This window comes from Gymnogyps californianus, chromosome 16 (genome assembly GCF_018139145.2).
Source record: "Gymnogyps californianus isolate 813 chromosome 16, ASM1813914v2, whole genome shotgun sequence".
Classification (NCBI taxonomy): domain Eukaryota; kingdom Metazoa; phylum Chordata; class Aves; order Accipitriformes; family Cathartidae; genus Gymnogyps; species Gymnogyps californianus.
This window is the reverse complement of record NC_059486.1, coordinates 320,075-332,501: the sequence shown is the minus strand read 5'-3', so window position 1 is coordinate 332,501 and position 12,427 is coordinate 320,075. Positions and strand designations below refer to the sequence as shown.

Here is a 12,427-nt window from a genome sequence, read left to right as displayed (position 1 = left end):
AGACTCATGTGCGGCAGCCAAGCGGGGCTGGCACGTCACCACCAGCACCCCCAGATACCCGGCCCCTGGGACCCATCGCTGCCACGTCCCCTCCAGCTTCTCCTCCACCGAGCAAAGCACCGCCAGCCCGCCGGGCTCTGCACCCGCAGCAATGGCCCCTTACCAACACCAACGACACACACGTCGGCGCGCAGGACCTTCCCGCTCTTCAGCACAACCTCCTTCAGCTGCATGAGACACAGGGGACATCACGGTTATTTTAGGGACAAAAAAAAAAAGCTTGTAGCATCAGCAGCAAGTCAAGCTGGCAGCTCGCCTCATTTTTGACATGCAAGTTGACCATAATTCCTTATAACGGCAGTAGGAGGAGGGTGGGAGCAATGAAACCATGCTACACACCGCGCTGGAGCATGTTTGCTCCTGGGGGCTAAATCCAGGAATATGGATTTCAGGGGCTAGGAAAGAGTAGAGGGCAAAATCCCAGCGGCGAAGGGAACGGCAGCCCTGGGGGGATGCCGCAGCAGTGGCCCCGGGGAGCCCCTGCCGGCACCCTACCTTGCCCTCCTGCTCCCGTAGCTCCGACACCTCTGTCTGCATGTAGAACTTCACCCTGTTGCTCTCGAACATCTGGAGGGGGGACATGGGACAGAGCAGGGAACATCAGGACCCCGAACCACCTCCGCTCCTGGTGTCCCTGTGCCCCCTGCACTGCCCTGCCCACCCTCCGGGCTCGCCCCGCGCTGCAAAGGGGGCCGGCACCACCTCCGTCCCCAACACGTGTCCAGAAGAAGGTGCTCTACAGCACGTGGACCACGAGAGGGAAGACGCAGCCCGTTCTTTCTTTCTAGTGACTGCTACCATCACAGCTTAATCGATAAAGGTCAAATAACAAATTAATTAGTGCAATAAGGGAAACAAGCAGAACCCGCTCTGTCACCAAAACCACCCCCCGGATGGGAAAGCGAGGTCACCTTCATGACAGCGCGGCCAACCCTCTCCCCAAAGAACTTCTTGAAGGGGACTTCCTCCAGCTCCACCAGGGACACCGAGTGGGCCCTCTCCGCGAGGTAGGCGGCCACCTCCATCCCTGCGGAACAGAAGCAGGTCCAAGCGGCCGCGGGAACCCCCCCGCGCTGCCCTGCATCCCCGGCGCCGGCCACAGCGGAGGAGCAGCCTTGCCCGCTCCTGGCTGGGGAGGCTGGAGCTGCTCTACTGGGAGATCTGGGGTGCCACCAGAGCTGGCGGCCACAAGGGGCCACACCATTTCAGGTGAGATTTATTATTTATGGCAATTTGTTCTTAGATGCAGGTTTCAAAGACGAAGGGAGGAACCGGCCATGCTGAAGTCCCAAAGTGCCCCGGGAAGCCGTAGCACTTGGAGCAATGGACCTCAGACGAGGGAAACCTTCCTCTTACGGCTGGGACTGTCTCAGCAGAGGTAACGAGCCGCAGGCTGGAAACAGCCCGTGTGACCAGCTGTTTTCTCCAGTCAGAACGGGAGAATTCTGGTGCTGGCAATTGCATGGGAACCTTCACCAAGACATTTTCTGTCTATGGGGCCTTTTTTGGAAATGGATCTTTTCGATGACCTGCAGTCTGCAATTGGCCCCCCACACCACATGCTTTTCTGTAGATGGGATTGATTGAGCCATTAAAACAGGAATTTTTTTTAAAAAGAAGAAAAACCAATACTGAACATTTTATAATGAATTCCCTGAATAATAACCATTTATGCTTAAGGCTTGCAGGACCCACAATAATTTTGTCAGAACCATATCAAGCAAAAAGAAGAACCATCAAAAAAAACTGTAAAATTTTTCCTGTGTATTTTAAAAATTCACCACCCTGCTAAAAAGTAAAAGAGAAATAAACCCACAGGCTTTCACCTACCAACAAGACCCTCCCAACTGAAGCCAAATCTAGACACACCGGATTTGAAACCACCCAAGCACCAATACTGGACTTGCCGTACGCTTTTCAGACTGGGACAGCAATATCTGTGTCCATGCAAGCTGAATGGCCCAGCCTCTTCAGTAAAATCCATTTCTTCAGCAAGGAGATGTCCTTACCACCCACCTGGAGCTGGAGGCTGGACCACCCCGAGGTCCAGTTTGGGTGGGGGGGTTACCTCTACCTGGGGAGTGACAACCTGCGCGAGGGACTGGGACCATCTGCAGGAAGACGTGGACAGCTGAGATGCGGACACCCGCAGAGCGAGCGCTCACCCAGGAAGGATGCTCCCACGATAACCACATTCTTGCTCGTGGCCAGCTTCACGACACGGTTGGCATCTTCGGGTGTCCGGATGTTGAAAACGTTTTCCACCTCCTTGCCTTTGCAGCTGAGAGCTTTGGGCCTGAAAAACACACATTGAGGGCGATACAGGTGCTTTTCTTGACCCCCGTGGAGGCAACTGGGACTGCAGACCCCCTTTCCGGGGCTCCAGCAGCATCTCAGCCTTTCTTTTTCTCATCTTTCTCTGGGCTGGAGACATAACACGGAAAAACCCAAATGCTGGTGAACAACGGCCAGAGCACGACTGCAAATGCCGGCGCAGCAGGGGCTGCTCGGCAGACGCCCCTGACCCCATCCATGGACCAGTGTACCCGTGGGGCTGGGGTGAGCTTCCTTCTGGGGCAATGCAGCACAGCGCAGGACGGGTACTGCTTTCCAAGCTCGTGCTTAACTGCTGGCATGTTGTAAAATTTTCAGAAGCTTAATGGGACACAGAAAATGCACTCAGTCCTCCAGCAGACGCTTTGGAGCCAGATATTGAAAGTTTCATAAGCCTCTGCAGATGCAGGTTCCACTATCCATTCTAGGGGCACGCTGCTGATGCTGTAGCAGTTTAATTGTGTCCTCCCCATGCACTTACTGGAGCCTATAGATTTTTAAATATCTGGCCCCTGCATACCCATTTCACATCTGGAAATGGGACAGATGATCCTAAATAATTTAGGTACCTTAAAAACATTTACCCAGTGTACCTGGAGCTTGTGCATAAGGATTTTGAAATTATTGCCAAAGGCTTAATCCTCTTTTGAACCTAATTAGGTGGCTGGTGCAGACGGCATTTTGGCTGCGGCGCTGCACACCCCAGCACCGGCCGTTAGCACTTGATGGGGCTGTTGCTGTTATCGGTGGCACACAGGGTTGCAACGGGAGTCCCTGCTCCGGCTGTTCTACAGCATCCCTTCCCTGGACGATAAATTTTGCAGGGGCTGCATTTCTCCTACTTCGTTTTGTGCCTTGGTGTTAGGAGCACAAGGAAAGGGAGCCAGGATGCCTCATTTTCACCTTAAAGTGCCAATTTTGACAAATCCCCTATTGAAAACAAACCGACCCACTACTTCCAGGGCGCTAGGGATGATGCCGGTCTTGGGCGATGCTCTGCGCCCCAGCAGCAGCTGTGCGGAGCAGGACAGGCACATCGCTACTGCCCTTCCCTACGACTGGACCAGGTTTCAGTCTTGAAAACTTCCCTCCTTGAGGGCAAGCCTCACAAAGGGCTCTGTTAGGCTGGGGCGACACCAACACCCAATTAAGGCTGCAACAGAGAAGCATTAAGCTTTCATTGTCAAGAAAGATCTTAAAGGTTGGCAGGAAACGAAAGATGGAAATTCAGATGGATGAATTATCTGATTGTCAGGGTTGCATATTATCAAGGGGTGCAAAGAAGAGCAATGTGACAAAAATGACCTCTAAAAAAAAATTCAGGATACTTCCATTTTGGAGGCTTTTGTTAAAGAAAATATGTTCAAGGTCCCGGACATTAATTTTAACATTATAAGATGATGAACTCAGTGGGAATTTCCTGGGTCTCTCCCATACGCTCTCGAGCCAGCCCCCAGGGAACAGCACAGCGTTAGGGTGCTGCTGGCAAATTCCTCCCCCTTTTCAAATCTCAGTTTTCTATCAGTTTCTTTAACATCAAACAACCCATGCACCCTGACTGCTTCAGTGGGTGCTTTTTGTTAACACCCTTTTGACCTTGACACTGACCATGAAACACCCCAGGTAGCAAATCCCGCCGCCGTCCCGCCAGCCCCCATGTCTGGTGGTTACCTGCTTTCTGGGTGACTCTTGGGTGAAACAGAGGCTTTTCAGCGTTGGCTGAGCAGACATACCCAGCACAGCGTTATAGAGATAGAGATATAGATACATATGATATAGATATATATCATATATATATCATATAGATACAGATATATACCAATATCCACCAGGATCCAATAGGTGTTCCTTGCCTTTTCTGCAAACACTCTTGCAAACAAATTCAGTGTCCGAATTCAACCGCCATATTTGACCCCTTATCCCCAGGCACAAGCTCCTCACGTTCTCAGATAAAACAGTTTCTCTTGATCTTTAAAATGTTTGTTTGTAGCTTACGTGTTTCCAGTCGCTATCAGCAGCTTGTTGTATTCCATCTTAAATCCATCCTTGAACACGGCTATCTTGTTCTTGATATCCACAGCCGCAACCTGAAATCATTCCTAAGTAATGTTAAGGGATGAAATCCCAGACGTTCACTGAGCTCCCAGCCCAACCAACTTGCCTGTTAGGTTTCAGTCCCCTGCGTTCCTGCCCACAGCTTAGCCAACCCAGACCTTCAATATTCCTAGTTGCTTTTCACAAATCCTTGAAGATCTCCCAGTATAAATAAAATAATGGGGAGAAACGTTTAAACCATCACTGTCTGCGCTGCTTGCAGGCTGACTATCCTAATCAGAGGCCAGTTGGTCACCCCAGATCCACGTGAGGATGCTCGCAAATGGCAGGTAAGAAATGATGGTCACCACGGAGTTTGCACAGGGTGTCCTTCCTGCCATGGGAGGAATTGCATTAACTGTGGTTTTGAACAACTGAACAACCACAGGCAACCTGCACTCTGGGGCATAAAACAGGGGGGCTGGGGGAGACCCAACATTTCTGCAACGGCATCCAGTGAGCCAAGAACAGAGACAGCTGCCACGTTTCCTAAACACAGCCTTTGCATACCAGCACTTGCAGAAGACGGCCTGCAGGTACACACAGGACTCTCCTTACCTGCATTTCAGTCAGGACTTCGATGTCGTAGGTGCGGAAGAACTCCTTGGGGCGCAGGGCGATCTGCTCCGGGTGGGAATCCATCGACTGCAAAAAAATCCATTTTTCTCTCAACCGCTGTTGAGAACTCCCCTGAACAGGGGAGTGTTACCAGCACAAGTCAGCGGTAGTCTGAAGTCAGTCCTTATGGCATGGGTTAAGAGAGTTGCTCTACAGCGGCTGGAATAAAAGCCTGTTCAAGTAAAAGTCATCACAAGATGCCCGACTGGGCTCTGGTTCCTTCTCTGCCTGCTCGGCGTGGGGGTGGCACTGACCAGCTACGGCAGGACCACAGCAAGGGCTTCTGAGTGTCTGCAAAGCAGCTCCAACTGCAGCTCCTCATAACACACACAAGTTCAGAGGAGCAAAATAAAAGCCCCATTATTTGGCAACACTTTCAAAAGCACCCAAGTTACACAGCACAAGTTCCCTCAAAAGCTGAAGCAGGGGCATGTGGCCCATATCTGCTCACCTTTCGCTGCAAGATAAAGGTTCTTGCTCTTCCCAGCCTTCCCTGGTCACTTGGGTGAGACCTACATCATCTTTACACGCAGGGTTGAGCTCACATTTGAGCCCGAGTTCATCTGTCCTCCTAACTCTGTGGACACAAGCTCAGACATAGGCTGAGGACAAGCTGAGCACCAAGTGACCTGTGTGCAGGCTGCCCCATGCTCCAGCGCATCCCTCCCTGCCTGCAGCATAGCAGGGACGGGCATGGCCACACACATGCCACGGTCAAGCCCTGCAACATATCACACAGTGCTGAGCAGCAGCAGCATCCACCCGTGCCACACAGGCACGACGTTTGGGCTTGACCCAAGAGGGACAGGGGATGCAGGAATCAAGGGCTTCACCGTCTGCCCCCGGGGATGGATGTGCAAGGTCCTTCTCCCTGGAGGTGGCTTGGTCAGGGGCTGGGATGAGCCCGGCAGGACGCTCCCTTACCATGACTTCAGATAACGCTGTGCTCAGAAGAGACCCGTATCTTAGGACTTGAGGCAGGTGCAGGGTCATACAGGTTTTACTGCAAATTCTTTAAACACCCAATGTTTACAGAGAGGAACGTCTGACCCCACACCTTGGGAGCGGTGGCCCCCACGCCGGTGTGCAGGGAGGGCAGTGCAGAGCAGTGCACAACCACCACGGTTTTTGCTGCTGCTCAGTGCTCCAGAGACGGTAACGGGGACGTTGCAGCACACCAGGGGTCATGGTCCAAAGGGGACAAAGAGGAACAGTCCAGCGGGACCTCGGGACAGATTGATAACAGGCGTTCAGCAAGGCAGAAGAAGGGCAATGCTGCAGTTTCAGGAGGCAAGAAGTCTGCTGCTTACAGCTTTACGTGCTCCTCCTCTAACGGCTCTTTCCAGGGTTAGTCCCACTCACAACAGGATTAAGAAAAATCCCCTTTTTTTCTAGCCTGTTCCTGAAAATTCCACCTTCTCTTCCATGGGCTTTCTGCACCTTCCAAAAGCAACTGCAGCCGGAGGTGTTTAGTGGAGAGTTTAACGAACCATGCATACCATCTCTGGCGTGTGAGATGTTCTTACTATCTAACGGGGAGCGGAAAAGGCAGTCTAAGACTGACAAGTTTTGGAGAGCTGCCTGGCTGGGACAGGAACTGCGAGCTGCTCCGAGCTCCCCAGCACAACCTCTGGGACTCCTGGATGCAGGTTTCAGCCAGCTGCTCCTCACCCCAAGCAGGTCTTGTCCAAGCACAGAAATGGCTTGAATGCTCTCAAAAAGCCACATGCATATTTGCCTTCCTTTGAAAATCACTTTGCCTTGGGGCTGGAAGCAGAGTCAGATGCTGTGATTGTAGAGTACCAGCCCCCACAGATAAGCATCCCTGACATAAAGGGAATACATATACCGCCTGTTCTTATGTTATCTCCAAGCTTCAAGATCAAATGCTGCTGTCCAACCTGAGCTGCTGTCTGACATCAAGTCAGGCTCAGGAATCAGTAATAAAAAATGTGATGAGAAGATCATCCTGTGTCTACAAATTGGAATGCAAAATGGGATGTGTGCCAGAAAAAGTGATCTTTGCACTGCAATCAAGTTACCAAGTTGTGATGATGACCGATAATAATTATGGCATGGAGCATCACTGGGCAGTAAGAACCATGCACTAATAAAAAACCTGGTAGACAATACAATTTCTTCCATGCCCCGTTTCATTGCCCTAAAGATTTTGATATGGAAACATAGTAAGAAGATCCATCCAGGTATGAGCTGGCCGAGACAGCTATTGCCAGACCTGTGAAGAATGCTCTTGTTTCTGTGCTGGAGTACTCTTAGTTCAGAGTCTGAAGAACTCCTTTTTTGTGTTCACATTTCAGTCACCAACAGAAAACAAAATTCAAGGGAAAACAGAGACAGGATGAATAAGAAAGAAGACATGCTGCTGCAATGAATAACAGTGGAGAAAGGTCCTGGGGCAAATTTTAAAACTGGGGAGGAATGTGACATACCCAAAGTGATACAAACCTTACTGAGCTTTGGTCTGTCGTAGGGCAAGTGTCTGTCCATCGTGCACATCACAATCCTGTCCGAGAAACCCTCCTGGCGCAAGGTCTCTGCACAGACCAGTCCAGCTGCCCCTAAGGGAGAAGGAAGACTGGCAGCAGCCGTGCATATGGGGCATTTGAAGGTCTGAACCCTTTGTTCCTAAACCCCACCAGGGCTGACTCCAAATTCACTATCTCCACTGGCCCTGGCCTTACTTCACAGCGCTTCCCAAGTCAAACAGCTTGCACGGGAAGCCAGTCGGGGTGGATGCACCAGGCAGGAGGAGTGTGACATTAATCCTCTGTGGGACTTGTCTGTCCCTAAACTCACACAAACCCACAAAGAGCACACCTGAGGAGTGCTGCCAATGCCTACACACCTCTCACAAGCTCAGGGGCATGGGTGGCCGCTCAGACCCTTGCACTCCCCTAGTCGAGGAAGGGTCTTGCAGCTTCCCCTCTGCGCACTCAGCTCCTGGTGAATTTACAGCCGAACACGGAGGGCAGGGAGTCCTCCCTTCTTCACGGCTGAAGTGTTGGCTGCGTGCTTCACTGTAGAGGATTTTGCATGCAATTTCTTTGAGTTGTTTTTGTTTGCTTGTTTTTAAACACAGAAAAAAGGCTAAATCAAACAAAAAGCTGCCTTGGGGCGTGCTGTCCCCCTGCAGCTAGGCAGCCTGATGGGCATGTCCCTTCTTCCCTGGCCAAACTGGTGAGACTTGAGAGCTCAGGTGAGAAGTTCTGAGTCTCTTCTCAACAAAGGAAGCCTCGCTCAATGACGAATGTTGTAAGGGCCACAGTTTCTGTAATACCAATGAAAGAAGATGGACCTGGACAGTATCACGGTTTGGTCCATCCACAAAATGCTCCTGTTGATGGAGGCAGGGGACAGTGGAAGAAGAGACAGGTGGGTGGACATCCCGTGCTTGCTGCCTGGAGCATTCTGAGCCAGGACTGATGCTGCACCGATGCCAGGATAACCCTCACGTGAGCAAGGGGCTGCGGTCGCTTGCCCTCAGCTCTGCTGGGCATGGCTGGATGCAGGGCTGGATGGGTAGTCTCTTCCCAACACTTCTTCCTCACAACCCCAGCTTTGAAATCTCCTTTCCTGTCCACCAGAACAGACCTTGGTCTTTAATAGACCTGTAAATTTAGGTGGTCAAGCCTGAGAAAGTTCCTTCAGCAATGGCTAACATTGCCCGCGGAGTGACCTTGCTGAGGATTTTGATGACTGTCCAGCCCTGCCGCACACCAGGACAGCCCAGCTGACCTGGGGGAGCAGCAGTGTCACACCCTGGCTTTCAGTCAACCAACAGCAGGGGCACAAGGAAGGGAAAAATGTTACCCAGCAGCAAGGGAAAAGCCAGCCAGGCTGGTTTTCCCTCTGCTCAGGCTGCGAGCTGCAACTCAGATGGCAGGAGCAGGAGATCACAGTGTGCTCCCCATTTCCACAGCTTGGATCTGATGACCTGGGGGCTGTAATCAAGTAAGAGCAACCCACGTGCCAGGAGCAGCCGTTCCCTCCCAGCACCAGGTCCGACACCGGACAGCTTGTGTCCTCCTCCCACCCTCCATTTCACCACACCATGGTCCAGTCTAGCGTCCAACCCATTCCAGAAACTCGGTAGGTGGGATTCGCTCCATCAGGCTTTCTACAAAAATTGCATTACACAAATGGAGCTGGGACAAGAGATAAGAAAAGATAGCTTGGCAGCTTTGCTATTTCATGCAGGGATTTGATATTTTCTGGGGAGATGGAAGAATTTATCTTCAGAGAAGCACCCTGAGGTGAGAGCTTTGGAGCTGCAGGCAGCTGCAATGGGATGAGACAGAGATGTGCAGGCTCCAAGAGGAAAAGGTGTGTCCACATCACAGGAACACCTGAGAGGACTTTACACTTATGAGTTGTGGAAATCAGGGGTTACTGACGTATCTGGGGAGGGTGTAGAGGGAAGAGGGCACCCACTAAAAAGGACTGTGACAGGGAACTACAAAGCTCCACAGACCAGAGGCACAGGGCACCTTTGGACCATTAGTGTGTAGGACAAAAAGGCTCAGGAAGACCCTCTGGTCTGACCCTTCGCACAGGGAGGGATGCAGGAGGGGTGACAGAAGGTGCATGGCACACAGACACCTTGCTCTCTGCACACCCGCCCAGGAGGGGACACACACAGCGGCCCCAGCACATGCCACACAATACCTGCACCAATGATCAGCACGTTGGTACTGCTCAGGTTATAGTTGCTCAAGGAGATGCACTTTGCCATCATCTTTGTCCTCCTCTGTGTCTGAAGAGCCTGTGCCACCAACAACAAGAAGAAAAGTCATTATCTTTTCTCAGCTTTAACTTGGGTAGCCAGGCAGGAATGGGGACAACTACACTATTGTCATAAAACAGCTTGGATAGAAAGGGAACAACTGCACCCTTGTACCCAACGAGGACTCCAAACCCATGCTCATCCAAATACCTTTCCACCATCCAGTGCACTACCCCCTTAAAAGGTACAAAAGAAAAATAAATCTATTGTCTTCTGCAAATTCATCCAGGTACACAGAGCTGGGGAAAAAAAAAATAGAAAAAGCAGCCCAGGTGTGTCATTGTGCAATTCTGCAACCAACAGGTGAGATGGAAATGCAGAAGTCCTATCAGGAACTTTATCCTGCACCTGAGCAGAGCTTGTATACCTCTGATATCCAAAGAAGCTGATGGACTTGCCCAGCCTACCAGAGCACACCTGAGGACCTATGCCACTGTAGCCCTGCTGCACAGACCCCCTGTTGCCAGCCATTGGAGGCCAAAATCCGTTTCTGGTAGAGGGGACAGGCTCAGCCCTCCTCATCACATCCCACCCAAATCGGCTGGAGTAGAAGTGCTGCCATTCAGGAGACCTCTCTGGATCTAACCCAAGTGCTGTAAGGGTCCGGCTCGTTCTGAGCCGCTGGATTCACACATGCACATGTGCAAATGTGCATCAGAAGGCTTTTCATGGAAAGAAAGATGGCAGTGGCCTGAACGAGCTTCATTCTGCATCCTGTCTGGGGGGGATGACAGCCCTCCCTGCCCACGCACCAGGTCCCTCTCCAGCAAAAGGAGCTGATGTCTGGGCTCAAGAGGGAGCACAGATGACCTCTGTCATCGCCATGCCACATTCAGATCCAGCAGACAAGACCAAAAGGCTGGTGGAAGAGGCCTGTTTCCATGGGCCAACTAAATTAAATGTTGCTATGACCTTAAGGAAACATAGGCCAAGTTCAGGACAAACATCTAGTAAGACCCCCTGAATCCATGGACACCCGGCAGCTGCAGGGAGGCTGGGGGAGCACAGGCAGGATGAGAGAGGGACACAACACCTCTGCCCTGCTCCACTCGTGCCTCCGTACGAACTTCAGGCTGTTGCTTGAGACAGGACCGGGCTAGGTGGACTTTTGCTTTACCCATGCTGAATGCTCACGCATCCTTTTGTTCAGGCACTTCTTCCCCTGCCAGAGAACCCAAACCATTTCCCCCCCACCCCCATGCACACAGAGCAAAAAGCAAAACCATGGGCCTTGATTTTGGGATGCCAGTGGCCCCTCACCTGCTTGCTTGCTCGGATGTACACTTTATCCTTCTCGATCTTCACCTGAGGGTGACAGAACAGCAGTGGTTTGCAGGACAGTGAGTGCCTCCAGTGTGAAGAAGATGAATACTCCCTCTGTGCAACTAATGAACAGAGCAGCAATCTCACCAGGTCTCCTGCGAGAGCAGCTCAGGCCATGGCAGGGCTTGCCCCAGCTCGAGGCTGTGGGATGTTTCCTGTCTCGTATCAACCATGCACTGATGGTCAGTATAAAACCTGATTTCTATCTCAGGCTTACGGCCGGTTTCTCAATCCGACCCCACTCCTGCTCAAGAGACCTCCCAGCTGCGCACCTCCACGCTCAGGTTCCCAGGAGGTGTCTGATGCCCGTGGGTGGATGCAAGGGGAGCTGCAGGGAGGAAGGAGATCTGGGTGAGGTGCTGCTCTCCACTGGCCACCCCAGCATGTACTTGGAAAATGTTTGCTCCACGCCTTCAAAGAGCATGCTTATCCCAATGCAAACAGCCATTTTGCGGATGACATGAAGGTGAGTGGTGCAGTTGATACTCTGAAGGGATGCCATCCAGAGGGACCTGGACAGGCTGGAGGAGTGGGCCCACATGAACCTCACGAAGTTCAACAGGGCCAAGGGCAGGGTCCTGCACCTGGGTCAGGACAACCCCCAGTATCAATACAGGCTGGGGGATGAAGGGATTGAGAGCAGCCCTGCTGAGAAGGACTTGGGTGTACTGGTGGGTGAAAAGCTGGACATGAGCCGGCAATGTGTGCTTGCAGCCCAGAAAGTCAACCGTATCTCAGGCTGCATCACAAGAAGCGTGGCCAGCAGGTCGAGGGAAGTAATTCTGCCCCTCTGCTCTGCTCTGGTGAGACCCCACCGGGAGTACCGCGTCCAGCTCTGGAGTCCTCAGCACAAGAAAGACATGGACCTGTTGGAGCGGGTCCAGAGGAGGGACATGAAAATGATCAGAGGGCTGGAGCACCTCTGCTATGAGGAAAGGCTGAGAGAGTTGGGGTTGTTCAACCTGGAGAAGAGAAGGCTCCGGGGAGACCTTGTTGCGGCCTTTCAATGCTTAAAGGGGCTTACAAGAAAGATGGGGACAGACTTTTTAGTAGGGCCTGTGGCGGTAGGACAAGGGGTAATGGTTTTAAACTAAAAAAGGGGAGATGTAGATTGGACATAAGGAAGAAATGGTTTACAATGAGGGAGGTGAGACACTGGCACAGGTTGCCCAGAGAAGGCGTGGATGCCCCATC

At 51.9% G+C, this 12,427-nt stretch overlaps 1 protein-coding gene across 3 annotated transcripts in view; it reads right to left on the bottom strand.

Annotated features, from left to right (window-relative positions):
- AIFM3 (apoptosis inducing factor mitochondria associated 3) overlaps nt 1–12,427 on the bottom strand; it is a 38,339-nt gene that overhangs the window by 10,539 nt on the left and 15,373 nt on the right. For all 3 annotated transcript variants that reach the window (XM_050906426.1, XM_050906424.1, XM_050906425.1), the window contains exons 5-13: nt 11,171–11,215; nt 9,793–9,889; nt 7,573–7,685; nt 5,047–5,133; nt 4,390–4,481; nt 2,226–2,356; nt 972–1,087; nt 556–627; nt 164–227 (exon numbers count right to left, since the gene is read on the bottom strand). In XM_050906426.1, the coding sequence (XP_050762383.1) occupies nt 164–227; nt 556–627; nt 972–1,087; nt 2,226–2,356; nt 4,390–4,481; nt 5,047–5,133; nt 7,573–7,685; nt 9,793–9,889; nt 11,171–11,215 (817 nt within the window). The remainder of the gene's footprint in view (nt 1–163; nt 228–555; nt 628–971; nt 1,088–2,225; nt 2,357–4,389; nt 4,482–5,046; nt 5,134–7,572; nt 7,686–9,792; nt 9,890–11,170; nt 11,216–12,427) is intronic.